Source organism: Ranitomeya variabilis, chromosome 5 (genome assembly GCF_051348905.1).
Source record: "Ranitomeya variabilis isolate aRanVar5 chromosome 5, aRanVar5.hap1, whole genome shotgun sequence".
Lineage (NCBI taxonomy): Eukaryota > Metazoa > Chordata > Amphibia > Anura > Dendrobatidae > Ranitomeya > Ranitomeya variabilis.
Window position 1 is genome coordinate 473295334 of NC_135236.1, and position 20703 is coordinate 473316036.

The following is a 20703-nucleotide window of genomic DNA, read 5'->3' on the forward strand; positions in this document are numbered from 1 at the left end:
GGGGCTTATCTACAGCATTCTGTAATGCTGTAGATAAGCCCCCGATGTAACCTAAAAGATGAGAAAAAGAGGTTAGATTATACTCACCTGGGGGGGCGGTCCGATCCAATGGGCGTCGCGGTCCGGTCCGGGGCCTCCCATCTTCTTACGATGATGTCCTCTTCTTGTATTCACGCTGCTGCTTCGGCGCAGGTGTACTTTTTCTGTCCTGTTGAGGGGAGAGCAAAGTACTGCAGTGCGCAGGCGCTGGGCCTCTCTGAACTTTCCCAGTACCTGCACACTGCAGTACTTTGCTCTGCCCTCAACAGGGCAGACAAAGTACGCCTGCGCCAGAGCCGCAGTGTGAAAACCAGAAGGGGATGTGTCGTGATTCTCAATGGCGAGAGAACATAGCCCAGCATATATGAGAACTAGCTCTTGGAAGATGGAAACTATACTGACCATGAACTAAACCTGCCGCACAACTAGAAGTGGCCGGGTAGCATGCCTACGTTTTTTTATCCCTAGATGCCCAGCGCCAGCCGGAGAACTACCTAATCCTAGCAGAGGAAAAGACAGTCCTGGCTCACCTCTAGAGAAATTTTCCCAAAAGGCAGACAGAGGCCCCCACATATATTGGCGGTGATTTTAGATGAAATGACAAACGTAGTATGAAAATAGGTTTAGCAAAAATCGAGGTCCGCTTACTAGATAGCAAGAAGACAGAAAGGGCACTTTCATGGTCAGCAGAAAACCCTATCAAAACACCATCCAGAAATTACTTTAAGACTCTAGCATTAACTCATAACACCAGAGTGGCAATTTCCGCTCACTAGAGCTTTCCAGACACAGTAACGAAACAGCAGCTGTGAACAGGAACAAAATGCAAAAACACACAAGGACAAAAGTCCAACTTAGCTGGGAGTTGTCTAGTAGCAGGAACATGCACAGAAAGGCTTCTGATTACATTGTTGACCGGCATGAAACTGACAGAGGAGCAAGGTTATATAGCGACTCCCACATCCTGATAGGAGCAGGTGAACAGAGGGGATGATGCACACAAGTACAATTCCACAAGTGGCCACCGGGGGAGCCCAGAATCCAATTTCACAACAGTACCCCCCCCTCAAGGAGGGGGCACCGAACCCTCACCAGAACCACCAGGGCGATCAGGATGAGCCCTATGAAAGGCACGGACAAGATCGGAGGCATGAACATCAGAGGCAGTGACCCAAGAATTATCCTCCTGACCGTATCCCTTCCATTTGACCAGATACTGGAGTTTCCGTCTGGAAACACGAGAGTCCAAGATCTTTTCCACAACGTACTCCAACTCACCCTCAACCAACACCGGAGCAGGAGGCTCAACGGAAGGCACAGCCGGTACCTCATACCTGCGCAACAATGACCGATGAAAAACATTATGAATCGAAAAGGATGCAGGGAGGTCCAAACGGAAGGACACAGGGTTAAGAATCTCCAATATCTTGTACGGGCCGATGAACCGAGGCTTAAACTTAGGAGAAGAAACCCTCATAGGGACAAAACGAGAAGACAACCACACCAAGTCCCCAACACAAAGCCGAGGACCAACACGACGACGGCGGTTGGCAAAAAGCTGAGTCTTCTCCTGGGACAACTTCAAATTGTCCACCACCTGCCCCCAAATCTGATGCAACCTCTCCACCACAGCATCCACTCCAGGACAATCCGAAGATTCCACTTGACCGGAGGAAAATCGAGGATGAAACCCCGAATTACAGAAAAACGGGGACACCAAGGTGGCAGAGCTGGCCCGATTATTGAGGGCGAACTCCGCCAAAGGCAAAAAAGCAACCCAATCATCCTGATCCGCAGACACAAAACACCTCAAATATGTCTCCAAGGTCTGATTAGTCCGCTCGGTCTGGCCATTAGTCTGAGGATGGAAAGCAGACGAAAAAGACAAATCTATGCCCATCCTAGCACAGAATGCCCGCCAAAATCTAGACACGAATTGGGTCCCTCTGTCAGAAACGATATTCTCCGGAATACCATGCAAACGAACAACATTTTGAAAAAACAGAGGAACCAACTCGGAAGAAGAAGGCAACTTAGGCAAGGGAACCAGATGGACCATCTTAGAGAAACGGTCACACACCACCCAGATGACAGACATCTTATGAGAAACAGGCAGATCCGAAATAAAATCCATCGAGATGTGCGTCCAAGGCCTCTTCGGGATAGGCAAGGGTAACAACAATCCACTAGCCCGAGAACAACAAGGCTTGGCCCGAGCACAAACGTCACAAGACTGCACAAAGCCTCGCACATCTCGTGACAGGGAAGGCCACCAGAAGGACCTTGCCACCAAATCCCTGGTACCAAAGATTCCAGGATGACCTGCCAACGCAGAAGAATGAACCTCAGAGATGACTCTACTGGTCCAATCATCAGGAACAAACAGTCTACCAGGTGGGCAACGATCAGGTCTATCCGCCTGAAACTCCTGCAAGGCCCGCCGCAGGTCTGGAGAAACGGCAGACAATATCACTCCATCTTTAAGGATACCTGTGGGCTCAGAATTACCAGGGGAGTCAGGGTCAAAACTCCTAGAAAGGGCATCCGCCTTAACATTCTTAGAACCCGGTAGGTAAGACACCACAAAATTAAACCGAGAGAAAAACAACGACCAGCGCGCCTGTCTAGGATTCAGGCGCCTGGCAGACTCAAGGTAAATTAAATTTTTGTGGTCAGTCAATACCACCACCTGATGTCTGGCCCCCTCAAGCCAGTGACGCCACTCCTCAAAAGCCCACTTCATGGCCAAAAGCTCCCGATTCCCAATATCATAATTCCGCTCGGCGGGCGAAAATTTACGGGAAAAAAAAGCACAAGGTCTCATCACGGAGCAGTCGGAACTTCTCTGCGACAACACCGCCCCAGCTCCGATTTCAGAAGCGTCGACCTCAACCTGAAAAGGAAGAGCAACATCAGGCTGACGCAACACTGGGGCGGAAGAAAAGCGGCGCTTGAGCTCCCGAAAGGCCTCCACAGCATCAGGGGACCAATCAGCAACATCAGCACCCTTCTTAGTCAAATCAGTCAATGGTTTTACAACATCAGAAAAACCAGCAATAAATCGACGATAAAAGTTAGCAAAGCCCAAAAATTTCTGAAGACTCTTAAGAGAAGAGGGTTGCGTCCAATCACCAATAGCCTGAACCTTGACAGGATCCATCTCGATGGAAGAGGGGGAAAAAATGTATCCCAAGAAGGAAATCTTTTGAACCCCAAAAACACACTTAGAACCCTTCACACACAAGGAATTAGACCGCAAAACCTGAAAAACCCTCCTGACCTGCTGGACATGAGAGTCCCAGTCATCCGAAAAAATCAGAATATCATCCAGATACACAATCATAAATTTGTCCAAATAATCGCGGAAAATGTCATGCATAAAGGACTGGAAGACTGAAGGGGCATTTGAAAGACCAAAAGGCATCACCAAATACTCAAAATGGCCCTCGGGCGTATTAAATGCGGTTTTCCACTCATCCCCTTGCTTGATTCGCACCAAATTATACGCCCCACGGAGATCAATCTTAGAGAACCACTTGGCCCCCTTTATACGAGCAAACAAATCAGTAAGCAGTGGTAACGGATATTGATATTTAACCGTGATTTTATTCAAAAGTCGATAATCAATACACGGCCTCAAAGAGCCGTCTTTCTTAGACACAAAGAAAAAACCGGCTCCTAAGGGAGATGACGAAGGACGAATATGTCCCTTTTCCAAGGACTCCTTTATATATTCTCGCATAGCCGCGTGTTCAGGCACAGACAGATTAAATAAACGACCCTTAGGGTATTTACTACCCGGGATCAAGTCTATGGCACAATCGCACTCCCGGTGCGGAGGTAGTGAACCAACCTTGGGTTCTTCAAAAACGTCACGAAAGTCAGACAAGAATTCAGGAATCTCAGAGGGAATAGATGATGAAATGGAAACCAAAGGTACATCCCCATGAGTTCCTTTACATCCCCAGCTTAACACAGACATAGCTCTCCAGTCAAGGACTGGGTTATGAGATTGCAGCCATGGCAATCCCAGCACCAAAACATCATGTAGATTATACAGCACCAGAAAGCGAATAACCTCCTGGTGATCCGGATTAACACGCATAGTCACTTGTGTCCAGTATTGTGGTTTATTACTAGCCAATGGGGTGGAGTCAATCCCTTTCAGAGGTATCGGAGCCTCCAATGGCTCCAAATCATACCCACAGCGTTTGGCAAAGGACCAATCCATAAGACTCAAAGCAGCGCCAGAGTCGACATAGGCGTCCGCGGTAATAGATGACAAAGAACAAATCAGGGTCACAGATAGAATAAACTTAGACTGTAAAGTGCTAATTGAAACAGACTTGTCAGGCTTCTTAGTACGCTTAAAGCATGCTGATATAACATGAGTTGAATCACCACAATAGAAGCACAACCCATTTTTTCGTCTAAAATTCTGCCGCTCGCTTCTGGACAGAATTCTATCACATTGCATATTTTCTGGCGTTTTCTCAGTAGACACCGCCAAATGGTGCACAGGTTTGCGCTCCCGCAGACGCCTATCGATCTGAATAGCCATCGTCATGGACTCATTCAGACTCGCAGGCACAGGGAACCCCACCATAACATCCTTAATGGCATCAGAGAGACCTTCTCTGAAAATCGCCGCCAGGGCGCACTCATTCCACTGAGTAAGCACAGACCATTTGCGGAATTTTTGGCAGTATATTTCAGCTTCATCTTGCCCCTGAGACAAGGACATCAAGGCCTTTTCCGCCTGAAGCTCTAAATGAGGTTCCTCATAAAGCAACCCCAAGGCCAGAAAAAACGCATCCACATTGAGCAACGCAGGATCCCCTGGTGCCAATGCAAAAGCCCAGTCTTGAGGGTCGCCCCGGAGCAAGGAAATTACAATCCTGACCTGCTGTGCAGGGTCTCCGGCAGAGCGAGACTTCAGGGACAAAAACAATTTGCAATTATTTTTAAAATTTTGAAAGTGAGATCTATTCCCCGAGAAGAATTCAGGCAAAGGAATTCTAGGCTCAGACATAGGTGCATGAACAACAAAATCTTGCAAATTTTGTACCTTTGTGGCGAGATTATTCAAACCTGTAGCTACACTCTGAAGATCCATTTGAAACAGGTGAACACAGAACCATTCAAGGATAAGAAGGAGAGAAAGAGAGGAAGGCTGCAGTATAGGCAGACTAGCAAGAGATTCAATTAAGAGCACACTCAGAACTAGAGGGAAAAAAAAAAAAAATTGTAGCAGACTTCTTTTTTCTCTCCTTTCTCAGCCAGTAATTTAACCCTTTTTTTTTTTTGGGCCGGTCAAACTGTCGTGATTCTCAATGGCGAGAGAACATAGCCCAGCATATTTGAGAACTAGCTCTTGGAAGATGGAAACTATACTGACCATGAACTAAACCTGCCGCACAACTAGAAGTGGCCGGGTAGCATGCCTACGTTTTTTTATCCCTAGATGCCCAGCGCCAGCCGGAGAACTACCTAATCCTAGCAGAGGAAAAGACAGTCCTGGCTCACCTCTAGAGAAATTTTCCCAAAAGGCAGACAGAGGCCCCCACATATATTGGCGGTGATTTTAGATGAAATGACAAACGTAGTATGAAAATAGGTTTAGCAAAAATCGAGGTCCGCTTACTAGATAGCAAGAAGACAGAAAGGGCACTTTCATGGTCAGCAGAAAACCCTATCAAAACACCATCCAGAAATTACTTTAAGACTCTAGCATTAACTCATAACACCAGAGTGGCAATTTCCGCTCACTAGAGCTTTCCAGACACAGTAACGAAACAGCAGCTGTGAACAGGAACAAAATGCAAAAACACACAAGGACAAAAGTCCAACTTAGCTGGGAGTTGTCTAGTAGCAGGAACATGCACAGAAAGGCTTCTGATTACATTGTTGACCGGCATGAAACTGACAGAGGAGCAAGGTTATATAGCGACTCCCACATCCTGATAGGAGCAGGTGAACAGAGGGGATGATGCACACAAGTACAATTCCACAAGTGGCCACCGGGGGAGCCCAGAATCCAATTTCACAACAGGGATGTCATCTGATGAAGATGGGAGGCGCCGGACCGGACCACGACACCCATCGGACTGGACCAGAAGCGGGACCGCCCCTGGGTGAGTATAATCTAACCTCTTTTTCTCATCTTTCAGGTTACATCTGGGGCTTATCTACAGCATTACAGAATGCTGTAGATAAGCCCCTGATGCTGGTGGGATTAACTTACCCTCGATTTTGGGGATGACAGGTTCCCTTTAAGGAGAACTGTCAGCTTTTCTTACATATCATTTTTTTAGTACATACACTTGCATTCCCCATAAAATAACAATTCTGAAGCATCTGTGCTGGAACTTTGCATTGTGCCATGCCTCCATTATTCTTCTCTGTCCCTGGAGAGTCTCCTGATACTGACATTTTATTGAAAAGAGGAAGAGCAACAACACACATTCAATTTTAATTCATATTAAAGGGAAACAGTCAGCAGGTTTTTGCTATGTAATCTGGAGACAGTATGAGGTAGAGGCTGAAACTCAAAATTCAGGGATGTGTCACTGTGTCTTAAAGCTGTGTGCTGTTGTTTACTTACAGTGAAGGTTTTATCACTAGGATATTATCATTGCTGTGACTAGCTAGGGCATGCCTCATTGGCCATCCACGCCTCCTCTTTTGATCAGCAGCTCGCTGTGTATGGACTTTGTACATAGAGAGCCTGCTGTAGGCGGGGTTAGCTTTCTCAGCTCGGCTTCATCCTGCATCTAAGAACTCTGATTGTGTCAGAACGGCTGCACCCAGTAAACTAAGTTATACATCATTGGATTTAGTGTCTGTTTTCCTACATTATGCTGCTCTCAGATGAGGTAGGAGACACCTGGTGACAGATTCCTTTTAAGGAGGATCAACAGAGCAATGGCACAATGTATAGAGAAGTTGTAAGAAAAGCTGTCCAAACATCAGGGACAATGACTGCTGCTGTAAATCTAGAGAGTTTTGGTCCCTGGCTCTCCAGTTGTTCATTGCGCATTATCTGAACTGGTAGCAACACATTTCCCATGTATTTAGAGCTTCATTTACACTTTAGATAACATTTTCCTGGCTCATAATAGCCAAAACAAACCACAAAGCCGCAGCATTCACAGATCCATTAGCAGCATATTAGTGCACTGCTGTATACAGAAAACATCCGGCCAATATGTACTTGTCACATCTAATCCAAACTCAGTTGGGTGGATACACCTGGAATAATCTATTTTTTGCTATTTGATGAAGCATGCGAGCTAAATATCACACGAAACACTGATTAATGTGAACAGGTCGGTGCGAGTAAGTGAAATATTGAGATGTTTGTAAAGTATTCATCAAAAGAGCTTCACGTGAAATTGTTTTCTGATGTTATAATGGTCCATTTTTCCAGTTGCCACTGGATGCCGGGACCAATATATTAGTGCTAAACATGCTGATGCAAAATCAATTTACTAAGGAATTGACAGATTGATTTAAAGTGTTCATGTCCTAATAGATGCATGATTTGTTTCTGATGAATTTCATGAAATATAAAGTACTGTGCCAAAGTTTTAGGCAGTTGTGGAAAAAATGCTGCAAAGTAAGAATGCTTTCAAAAATAGAAATGTTAATAGTTGTCGAAACGTCGTCGTCGGGGTGGTAGCCGAGACACATGCCGACATCACATTCACACATATGGTAATAAAATAAAGTGCAAGTGCCTATTTACCCCAGAGGTCCTGGTATTTATATATACTTATTATCAGTCAATCAAGTTACAGAAGTAGATAGTCTGTATAAAGTGCCCTTTAGTTTCTTCCTTGCATATTATTAGTAATAATAATTTTGCAATTTTCAAACTTTGAATTCTTATACCCTTAAATCAGAGAGTTACATCACACAAAAATAGTTAATAAATAACATTTCCCACATGTCTACTTTACATCAGCACAATTTTTGAAACAACATTGTTTTTAGAAAGTTATGATTAAAAGTTGACCAGCAATTTCTATTTTTTTTCAACAAAATTTACAAAACTATTTTTTTAGGGCCCACCTTACATTTGAGGGGTCAGTATGACAGAAAATTCCAAAAAGTGACACCATTCTAAAAACTACACCCCTCGAGGTGCTCAAAAATGCATACAAGAAGTGTATTAACCCTTCATGTGCTTCACAGGAACTGAAGCAACGTGGAAGGAAAAGATTAACATTTAACTTTTTTCACAAAAATCTTACTTCAGACACAATTTTTATTTTATTTTCACCAGGGTAACAATAGAAAATATACCCCAAAATTTGTTGTACAATTTCTCCTAAGCATGCTGATATCCCATATGTGGGGAAAAAACACCATTTGGGTGCACGGCAGGGATCTGAAGGGAAGGAGCACAGTTTGACCTTTAAACACAAAATTGTCTGGAATCGATTCTGAACGCCATGTCTGGTTTGGAGAGCCCCTTATGTGCCTAAACAGTAGAAACCCCCTACAAGTGACCCCCTTTTGGAAACTACACCCCTCAAAGATTTTATCCATGGGTATAGTGAGAGTTTTGAACCCACTGGTACGACACAGAATTTGATAAAATTAGGTCGTAATATTGAACAAGTAATTTTTTTTCACAAAAATCTTGCTTTAGCTCAAATTTGCTTTCTTTTGCCAGAGATCACACCAAAAAGTGGACCCCACAATTTGTTAAAATAAAAGGGGAGAAGCCCGCGCTGCTTATGGTCAGAACGCAATGACTACATGTGGGGCATCACTGTGCTCATAAGAAAGTGGGTAACAAATTGTGGGAATAAAAGAGGAGAAGCCAGTGCTGCATGTGGTCAAAAGTGCACATGCACATATTAATTTCTAACTGTATATCAGAATGAGACATTTGGCAAACAATTGATTAATTCTTTGAGCCACCCCGCCATGCCAAGGCATTCTCATAATGGGGCAGTCCTACTCTAAGATTTTTATATTCACTGTACCATTACGGCCTCCTAAATGTGTTGGAAGCAAGACCACAAGACCACATTAATCCTACTTTATGTTTTTTATTTTCGCTGTGCCATTACGGCCTCCTAAATGTATTAAAAGCGGGACCATATTGAATGCAAACTGTACCTGTAGTGTTTCAGAATCACTCCCATGGCGCCAGAAATGGTACGCGCAGATAAAGGCCGACCAGGTCCAAACATAGACATTTCAGATCTGACCTCCACACTACCTGACCAGCACCACAGTTAAAGAGTGAGACAGGCCCAGACATGCTAGGTCATGCACGCCATTCTTTCTGTTTTCATTGTGATTGATCTAGGCTGCTGTACACACATACAGCATCCCTGCCCTGCCCCAGGCTCTGTTTGAGTTGTGCACCTGTGCCTGGGCCTGTCTCACTGTTTATCTGTGGTGCTGGTCAGGCAGTGTGGAGGTCAGATCTGAAATGTCTATGTTTGGACCTGGTCAACCTTTATCTGCGCGTACCCTTTCTGGCGCCATGGGAGTGATTCTGAAACGCTACAGGCAGGTACGGACTGGGGATGAAATTCAGCCCTGGCATTTGAAATCACACAGGCCCATGGTGTCCCCATCCCCAATAACCAGATGGGATATATTACTATTATTACCCTGGATGGAGGAAAGAAAGATTTACTACAAGACCAATATTTCTACTTATACCCACGGCATGCTGAGGTAAGGGATGGAGTGACCGGCTTTGTACTCCGTCACAACTGTTAACAGTATGGGTGCCTTGAGAACATTGATTCTGTTAACAACGTAGCACACAAGGCAGCACACAAGCAGACCAGCCCTTCTGGCATTTGCCAGAATTGACAAATGGCCAGTCCGGCCCTAGCTACAGGTACAGTTTGCATTCAATATGGTCCCACTTTTAATACATTTAGGAGGCCGTAATGGCACAGTGAATATAAAAAACGTAAAGTGGGATTAATGTGATGTTGCTTCAAACACATTTAGGAGGCCGTAATGGCACAGCGAATATAAAAATTATAGAGTAGGACTGCCCCATTATGAGAATGCCTTGGCATGGTGGTGTGGCTCAAAGAATTCATCAATTGTTTGCTAAATGTCTCATTTTGATATACAGTTAGAAATTAATATGTGAATGTGCACTTTTGACCACAAGCAGCGCTGGCTTCTCCCCTTTTATTCCCACAATTTGTTACCCACTTTCTTATGAGCACAGTGATGCCCCACATGTAGTCAAAAAGTTCTGTATACAGACATGAGCATGTGCACAAGAATTTGGTATGTGATTAATAAAGTCCTGGAATTAATTGTGAAATCGGGTAAAATGTGATTTACTGACGAAAATATTCTCTTCATTACTTTTTCCATAAAAATTACTTTACTGGGGCCCACTAAGCAGAATATATAAATTATTTGAAAAAAAAAAACCTAATAATTGTAAGATGTGGTGGGTCTCAAAACAGAGGGAGATACAAAGGCCTGGTTGGGATGGGCACATGGGGCAGTAGTACGGGAATCACTTCTTCTACCATGCTTCCTACAAACTTGGCATCTTTTTTGGGGATACTTTTGGGTAGGGATTGGCAAAGAAAATGGCGCTCTGCAAATCTATGGACATCCTCGTACTCGAAGGCATCCTACTGTGCCATCAAGTCAAATATGAGACACTGAACAATTTTCTCCTGGATCTGGTGGAAAGTGAGCGCTCCTTGGGATTTTTTGTACAGGACAAAACTGTTGTAGGTAGCAATCTGGATGAGGTAGATTGCTACCTTTTGATACCAGACCCTGGTCTTATGCTTCATCAGGTATGGTTGAAGCACGTGGTCTGATAGGTCAATGCCATCCATAAATTTAATGTAATCTGTAACACAGATTGCAGTGTGGTTAGCATGTAGATGTCCTTCCACTTCACTGCAAGAATTTGCAAGTAAGAATGTCAGCCCTTTCTCCAAACTTCTGGACATGAACTGTGACAGAAACCCCACTCAGTTTTTCCTGACTGTCCCACAGGCCTCTGTATTTGCAGTGTGGAGGGATTTGTATAGGGGGATGCTTGTATAATAGTTGTCCATATACATGTTGTACCCTTGATGGAGAAAAGGTGTCATTAGCTACCAAACAATTTTACCTGGGATGCCAATTGTGTAGGGACAGTTTGGGGGGCTAATTTGGCAGTCCCTATCTTCTTATATTAGGAAAGTGGATGGCTAGTGCGATGTGCTCTCACACTTTTTGTAGAGCTTGACGTTGTATTTTGCTCTCTTGGAGGGGATTAATTGGCAGAATGTCAGATGGCCCTTGTATCTCATCAAGGACTCGTCAACTGCCACATTTTGCTCCGGGGTATAGGAATTTAGAATGTATAGGAATGTTGTAGGAGGGAAATTCAGGGTTTCAATTTGTTTAGCCGATCATAGTTGATTTCAGTTCTTTGGGTGTCTTGGGAATTATCGCTTAAATTGAGGAATTTCATTAGGGCTTGAAAACACGCCTGTGACATGACAGAAAATACAGGGGTGCTGTGGACAGATTTTGTTGCCCAGTAGGAACGGAGTGTGCTTTTTTTACTTATCCTATGTTCAGAGTCATGCCCCAACATTTTTTTGTGAGGATACTGGAACGGCAATGAAAGGCAATGGGTTTTTGGGAGATATATTGTCGGGTATATAAATTGGATTGGTGAGTAATTAATTGTAATACTTCTGGGTAACGAAAATTTGGAAAAAATCAAAATGGGTAAAATTGGTGACATCTAATTTTATTCCAGGGCCCGCTAAAAATAAAATGGGTGAATTTGAGTGGAAAATGGTCTTTCGTGATACCACAGCAGTGAAAAGACTGCGGTACTTGGTCCTGCCTCTGAAGCTTCATCAGTGATGACTGACTCCTCTACCGTCAAGCTATGGTATCCCGTGGAGTAAGAATCGCCATCACTGTCTGAAAGTTGCTCTACTTCCGAGGCAGATTAAGAGGCAGAATCAATTTCACTGCAGGAGCAAAGCAGGCTGTACGCTTGCTCTGTGCTAAATGTTCTGCAGGCCATTGCATTATTCGCCTGCCTAAGAAAAAAACTAACCCTAATCTAACACTACTAGCCCTAAACCTAATCTAACACTAGTATTTTTTTTTACTTTTGAAAAAAATTGACTAATCCTAATCTTAACCCTAACTGGAAAAAGTTTAAAAAAAAAATTATAAAATAAAAAAAAATAATCTGACAAGGGGGATGACACAGAAAGGGGAGTGATCATTTCGGTTTAGGAGATTTACAGACTCGGAGGTAGAAATGTGATTTTTTTTTCACTTTCTATTCTCTGACAGGGCAGCACTCCAATGTAGTGTTTCTATCTTCACTTCCAAAACAACTACAAGGAGAGAGAGGCACAGCCCAAATGCTGCCATATTTACTAATATTGGGGGCTTTTGATCACTGTGATAGGGTCTATCACAGTAATAGAAAGTGAGCAGCCAATCAGAAAATTAACAGCGGTTGTTGGGTACAGGGTTGCAGATCTTGGCGGGCGTACTTTGCATGCTCACGCCATTCTCTTTCTGCAGTAGAAGGCAAGGGACCCGGGGGATTACGGATCTGGTACCTAAGGTACCGTGGGGGGCTCGGGGACCTAGTTTCTCTCTTTTCTGATATGTTAGATCAGTGTTCTCCAACTCCAGTCCTCAAGAGCCACCAACAGATCATGTTTTCAGGATTTCCCTAGTATTGCACAGGTGATGCAATTATCCCCTGTGAAATACTAAGGAAATTCTGAAAACATGACCTGTTGGTGGCTCTTGAGGACCCGAGTTGGGGGGGAACACTGTATTAGATCATATCAGAGGAGAGAGAAATGGATTTTAAATCAGACTTTTTTTATGTTATCGCCGTTATTCGGTGAATAACGGCAATCACATGACAGAATTGTAAAAACCGGACTTGATCATGTTCTATGTAGTGTTGAGCGATACCTTCCGATATTCAAAAGTATCGGTATCGGATTGGATCGGCCTATATCCAAAAAATATTGGATATCGCCGATACCGATACCCGATACCAATACAAGTCAATGGGACACAAATATCGGAAGGTATCCTGTATGGTTCCCAGGGTCTGAAGGAGAGGAAACTCTCCTTCAGGCCCTGGGATCCATATTCATGTAAAAAATAAAGAATAAAAATAAAAAATATGGATATACTCACCCTCGACGGCCCCTGGCTGTCACCGCTGCAAGCGTCTGCCTCCGTTCCTAAGAATGCAGAGTGAAGGACCTTCGATGACATCGCGGCTTGTGATTGGTCTCGTGACCGCTCATGTGACCGCTCACGCGACCAATCACAAGCCGCGACGTCATCGCAGGTCCTACACTCACTGCATTCTTAGGAACGGAGGCTGCCGGTTACACCGCTAAGGTCCAGGGTCCGCCGGAGGGGTGAGTATATCCATATTTTTTATTTTTATTCTTTATGTTTTACATGAATATGGATTCCAGGGCCTGAAGGAGAGTCTCCTCTCCTCCAGACCCTGGGAACCACACACTGGGAACTTCCAATTCCGATTTCCGATATCACAAAAATATCGGAACTCGGTATCGGAATTCCGATACAGCGAATATCGGCCGATACCCGATATTTGCAGTATCGGAATGCTCAACACTAGTTCTATGGGGTCTCAACTACACCTGGTAGCTGACACCCCAAAGATTTTCCAACACTGGGGGGCACTATACCCTTTTTTCTCAGTGTCGTTAAAAAACGGCGCTGAGTAATAAGTATCCTTAACTGCCGCCGTAAAAAGGCATATCGGTGGTCGCTAAGGGGTTAAAAGAACTTGAACAACACATTTTGAAACCTCAGTTTGCTTTAAAGTTTTTGCCCAGTAGAGACTTAACTGATGCAGTATAACTACCTTCTTTCTTGTTGCTGTATACAGTCTTGCCATGACTTCTGACCTGTGACATTAAACTGTCTTCCACAACCTCACCTTTGTAGTTTGTAGCAGTTTAACTTCCCTTACCCAGTTTTAAGCCTTATATATTGCTTCAGTTAAAGGGTTATCCATGACTTTTTTTTTACTATGAGACTCAACACTTAAAGGGCACCTGTCACCCCGTTTTTTCCGTATGAGATAAAAATACTGTTAAATAGGGCCTGAGCTGTGCATTACAACAGTGTATTTTGTGGACCCCGATTCCCCACCTATGCTGCCAAAATACGTTACCAAAGTAGCCGTTTTCGCCTGTCAATCAGGCTGGTCTGGTCAAAAGGGCGTGGTGTCTTCCCCCAGATCTTGCTTAGTTTTCCGTTGGTGGCGTAGTGGTTTGCGCATGCCCAAGGTCCCGAATCCACTGCACAGGGGAGTGAAAAGAGCGCGATGTGCGTTATTTCCCTGTTGATCGGTGGGGGCAGCCATCTTCCTTTGGCCGCGCGTGCGCAGATGGAGCGCTCTGCTGCCCGCGGCTTCAGGAAAATGGCCGCGGGATGCCGCGTGTGCGCAGATGGAGATCGCGGCGGCCATTTTCCTGAAGCAGAATTCGCATCTCGGCTTCAGGAAAATGGCCGCCGCAATCTCCATCTGCGCCACTTACTGCGCCGTTACTTTGGTAACGTATTTTGGCAGCATAGGTGGGGAATCGGGGTCCACAAAATACACTGTTGTAATGCACAGCTCAGGCCCTATTTAACAGTATTTTTCTCATACGGAAAAAACGGGGTGACAGGTGCCCTTTAATGGAAGGTAATTGCCAAATTACCTGCTTTTTCTGCCTGCTTTTTCTGACGATCTCACCCAGCTTAGAGCTACTACTTCCCAATTCTCCCACTACCCATAGTGTCACATCGATAGTGTAATTCCTTCTCTTCTGCTCGTTTGTCGACAGACATCACTGCTGACGTAATCTTGATTGATAGTCAGCTCCTTGCTGCCAAACGCAACCAGTATTGCTGAGGTAGTGTAATTTACATTATATAAACATTATTTACTCACCAGTCCTAGGCCTACCGTTCATTTATCCTTATGCTATCACAATTCCCCAATTAACTACACCAGTCTTCAGACCTGCTCCAATGCTGAGGTCTGCGATTGGCCTCACAGTCACACGGGTGGTATCTTACATTATTAATGTCAATGACTTGCATTGCTCCAAGTGATCACTAGGGTGCGAACGTCTGTCATTGACATTATTGCATGGGGTGATACACGTCAATTATATACTTTCAACCATCAAGTGACTGTGTGAAGACAACCCCAGGCTTTGACACCCGATTGGAGCACCAGAAGAGCTGAAGACTAACGTGGATAACTGAGTCTGCCACTGCATATAGTGGGGTCGTGCATAGGACAGATGAGTATATAGTGTTTATTACTGTTTTGACAGCTCTCCATCCTTCAAAAGAAGACGGCAAAATGCGTACTTGCTGAATATCAAAACCTAAAAAAAATCAGATTCACCAGAATCTAAAGTTTGAGGGAAATTCGTAATGAATTGTATTATTTATGAATCAATTTGCTCATTTCTATTTACTATGGGTGATTATTTACTTCTTCCCTTGATTTGTTCCTGAAGAGGTTGAGCCTCAAAGGGTTAAAATGAAACTGGAATTATTTGTATACAATAGCTGACACCGTGCTGCATTGGCCACGATCGGTGTTGACTCCGATCACCGCCATTTAACCCTGTAGTTGCTGCTGTCAATAGTGACATCAGGATTTAGAAGGTTAACAGATGGAGGAGGCCTCCCCTCTATAACCCCATGGGCACAATGACATTTTTTTTTCATTTACCATGTTCACTATACGGTAAAGCTGACTGGGCAATATGATTCTCCAGTTCAGTACAATTATGCAAATACCAAACATATAGAGTTTTTTTTTATTTATTGGTGGAAAAAAATCAGAAATTTGTAAAAATAAAACATCTTTGCTTGTATCGACATTTTCTGAGACACGTAACACTTTAACTTTTCAGGATATGGGGCTGGGTGAGGGTTTATTTTTTGCACCATGAGCTGATGTTTTTTCCTGATACCTTTTTGTGGTACCGTATTTTTCGGACGATAAGACGCACTGGACCATAAGACACACCTAGGTATTAGAGGAGGAAATTAGGAAAAAAATGGAAGCAAAAAAATGGTCAATTCTGTACTTAATATCCCCTATCCTGGTATATATGGTCCCCTCATACCCATTCTGATACACATGGCTCCCCATCCCTATCCTTGTATGCATGGTTCCCACATCCCTATCCTGGTATGCATGGCCCCCTCATCCCTATCCTGGTCTGCATGGCTCCTCATCCCTATCCTGGTATGCATGCCCCCCTCATCCCTATCTTGGTATGTATGGCTCCCTCATCCCTATCCTGGTATGCATGGCCCCATCCTTATCCTGGTATGATGGGCCCCATCACGGTCCTGGTTTGATTGGTCCCATCCTTATTCTGGTATTATTGACCCCATCAAGGTCCTGGTATGATTGGTCCCATCCTTATACTGGTATGATTGACCCCATCAAGGTTCTGGTATGATTAGTCCCAACCTTTTTCTGGTATAAATGGCCCCATCCTGTTCCTGGTATGATTGGTCCCATCCTTTTTATTTTATAATTGGCCCGTTCCTGGAATGCATGGCCCCATCAGGAAAGATTAAGAAAAAAAACCAAAAACATTACACTTACCTTCCTCCGCTCCCTCGCAGTCGCAGCATCCTGCTCCGGTGCCAGCAGCTGCTTAATGCTGGTAAGCAGCACATGGCAGGGACATCATGCGCTGCTCACAAGCAGAGCACAGATGCCAGAATACTCACAGGGACCATTCATCGCAGAAAGCGGTGAGTATCCATTCCTCTTCAGTAGCGCGCAGTGTCAGCCAGCGGCTTCCTGCTGCTGCGGCGGTCACGTGTGCTGATACTTAAGAGAAATTAATATTCTGAATACTCATTTCTCTTATTGGCACACGTGACCGCCGGCAGCAGCAGGAAGGCTCTGTCTATCAATGTGCTACTGAAGAGGAATGGATACTCACCGCTCTCTGCGATGAATGGTCCGGTGAGTATTCCGGCAGCTGCTGGCACTGGAGCAGGACACTGCGAGGGAGCGGAGGAAGGTAAGTCTAATGTTTTTGTTTTTTTTTTTAATCTTTTCTGATGGGGCCAATCATACCAGCAACAGGAAGGGGCCAGTCATACCAGGATGCCAGAAAGAAATGAATATTCATTGACATCCACGCCCATGGTCATGTAATGCAGTGCATATTCATTTCTCTTTAGCAGCGGGCACAGGAGTTAGCCGGAGCGACCAGCTCCAGCCTCCTGTGACCTGATGCTCCACACAAACCGCTCCCCCACCTCCCCACCACAGCCAAAGCTCATACATCCGGAATATAAGATGCACCTCCCATTTTACTCCACATTTTGAGAGGAAAAAAGTGCATCTTATAGTCCGAAAAATACTTTATGTACGATGTTGTAATCACCTCTTATTGCATTTTATTGAAATGTTGCAGTGGCCAAAAAAACGTAATTCTTTCGTTTTGATTTTTTTTTATAAGATTCTCAGCACAAACATTTTTTAACACATGCATTTGTGGAAATTTTCTTTATTCTGAGATCTATCCATATAAATGTAATTGGTTCGTGGGAAAACCTCTTTAATGCCTGGCAATGTGTTATCTCCATCTCCTTTTTGAAAGAAATATGCAAGTTTGACAAGCTAGATAAGCATGTTTATGATCAAGAATTATATTTCTACATCTTTGATCTCTTGCAGAACATTTTACTTCAGGATTCAGAAAATTATAGAAAACAATTAGAGGAATGTTTACATGACAAGGTAAGACTGATCAAGGATGCGTAGTTCGCCTTTCTATTTTGCATGCCGTAATTTAAATCATAAGCACAATGCTAATATTGAGAATGGAGAGCAACCAATGGAGTATATATACATATGGGGCCCTTATAAGTATACAACCAAAAAACAAACACCTAAAAACATAGCTTTATTAAATATTAATTCAATAAGAGGTACAAACAAACATAGATGCAAAAGTATAAAGAATTTCTCATTCAGGTCAAAGCAATGGAAGGGAAGAGAGAGTGTTAGGGCCTGAGTTTGCCCTACATTTTTTTCCTTTCTAACCACGGAGGTTGCACCCTAATAATTCAATGTGGCACCATGGCTCAACGAAGAATGTAACTATTTGACCATACCTAAAACCAAAAATGTCCCACTTATCTGGAAAATTCACCCAGGAAGTGAATGGAATCCTTACAAGCAAACTAATATAAGGCCACCAAGGAGATGTACAAACCAATAATTAACCATTGGTTGGGTACTGATGTGAGCTTAGGCTGTTAGTGCAGAGAAATACCACAAGCACTAAATATCCATAAGTAATACTAATAGATCTCAATAAGCACAATAAGACCATGTGGAACCCCAAGGAAACAAAAGCATAAGTCCTAACTGCTGGACATCAATAAGATGATACACGTGAACGACCTCAAATAATAATCAAGTTCTTTATGGGGCCTAGGTAACCTATCAATAGATATTAGGCTTTTAACTTTGCAGTATCATCCCAGTAGATAAGTATGTCTTCGATAGTGGACTTCAATAGATTATACATGATTAACATATGTACAAGAAACAATGCCTAAATTGAGACTGAATGGCTTGTAATGAAATAGTACTTAGCGGTTACACTTGTAACTTTGCAGCCTAGTCCCGACACGTTTTTCCTTTCTTATGGTCATCCTGGATTTCTTCAGGGGTATGCCTCAGTGGGGAAAAAGAGCAAGAGTGTTGCTTCAATGAGCACAACAACTCTCCAGTTTGCAAGCATAGTAGACACAGGCAGTGTGCATGTCACCCGGCCCTGTCTATATACAGTATGTACCCAAAACGGCCTCCGGTTAGTGGGTGTGAAGGTTTGCGCTCCCTTAATCCCATAGAAAACTTATGGAGGGAGTTGAAGCTTTGAATTGCCAAGCGACAGCCTCAAAATCTTAACAATTTGGAGATGATCTGCAAAGAGGAGTGGACCAGAATTCCTACTGATATGTGCGCAAGCCTCATCATCAACTGCAAAAAACATCTGACTGCTGTGCTTGCCAACAAGGGTTTTGCCACCAATTATTAAGTCTTGTTTGCCAGAGGAATAACATACTTATTTCTCACTGCAAAATGCAAATACATTTATATAATTTATACAATGTGATTTTCTAAATTTTATTTTTAATATTCTATTTCTCAATGTTAAAATTAACCCTTAAAATTATAGACTGTTCATGTCTTTGTCAGTGGGCAAACTTAAAAAACAGCAAGGGATCAAATAATTATTTACTTCACTGTATCTACAGAAGCTACATTACCCTCATTTAAAATTCCCACTTCCCTACAATCCAACCATGTTCCAGATGATTTTGGGTGGGGTGTATAAACTATCGACCACGTGGTCATAAATTCATTTTTCTCTCCTGAATATTACGGCTGTCGTGAAATTAATAAGATAACAAATATTGGGGTCACTTCGGAGAATCCCCCAGTGTTTCCTCAATATATCCATGACCTTTATTGTCTGGTCATCGATGGCACCAAGTTATCGACCCATCAGTATTTTTTGGTTTAGACATAAGTAGTGTGGTTCTATTGTTTCCTAGAGCATGTCTATAAGCCGAATTCACAGTCTGAGGTGGGTAGCCTTTCTGTAAGAACCCATTTCTGAGAGTACGTACCTGGATGTTGAAGTCCATCAGTGTCAACCAGTTTCTCCGGAGTCTCAGAAATTGGCCCTCAGGGTTTCCTCTTTTCAAATAGTGAGGGTGATGGCTCTCCCATCTTAGCAGGCTATTGGTGTCATTAGATTTCCAATAGATAGAAGTTCTCAGAGAGCCATCAGCCTCCTTTGTAATAAATAGGTCCAGAAAAGAGATCCTGCCCACATGTGAAGGTAAGACCTTTGTTATTATGTTAAGGTGGGCCAAAAAACATTCAAAAGACAAGATCCTGACAATAAGACGAGGATATCATCTATATAACATTCTCAAAATTGAAATTAAGGACCCTGGACTATATCCCTGTCCTGGAACACCACTGTTTCCACCACCAGCTCAGGAGCATGTTGGCATAAGTGGGAGCACATGGACCCCCATAGCAGTGCACCTGAGCTGGTAGTAGAATTTTCCATTGAAAATCAAGAAGTTGTAATTAAAAAGAGATTCAGTAGGGACCTATTATGAGGTAGAAGATGGACTCCTCCAATGTTTAAGTAGTATTCAGCTGCCTGAATGACTATCGAGTGAGGAATACTACTGTAGAGGGACTCCATCAATGTCAAAATGATTCCCAAATCAATTGTTATACCATCAATTTTGGTGAGCAAGTCATTGGAGGCCCTGAGGTAAGATGGCACTTCAGTAACAAAGGGGTGAAAAATTTGATTTAGGTAAATATTAGAAGTCTGGCATAGAGCATCAAAACCAGAGACAAAAGGGCGTCCTTGGGATTGTATCCTTTTGTGGATTTTTGGGAGAGAGTAGAACGTTGCAGTCATAGAATGTTTGGGGAGGAGGAATTCAAGTTCATTTTTTTGAGATCACGTTGCTACCATGTGCCTCCATGAGTAGGCCACATAATTCTAAAGATTATCTGGTATTGGATCCTTACGGAGAACT

General features: G+C 43.4%; 1 protein-coding gene across 11 annotated transcripts in view; it reads left to right on the plus strand.

Moving 5' to 3' along the window:
* The window catches only part of PPFIA2 (PPFI scaffold protein A2), a 580573-nt gene that overhangs the window by 452277 nt on the left and 107593 nt on the right, over positions 1–20703 (plus strand). For all 11 annotated transcript variants that reach the window (XM_077265481.1, XM_077265479.1, XM_077265480.1 and 8 more), the window contains one exon: positions 17798–17860. In XM_077265481.1, coding sequence (XP_077121596.1) covers positions 17798–17860 — 63 coding nt within the window. The remainder of the gene's footprint in view (positions 1–17797; positions 17861–20703) is intronic.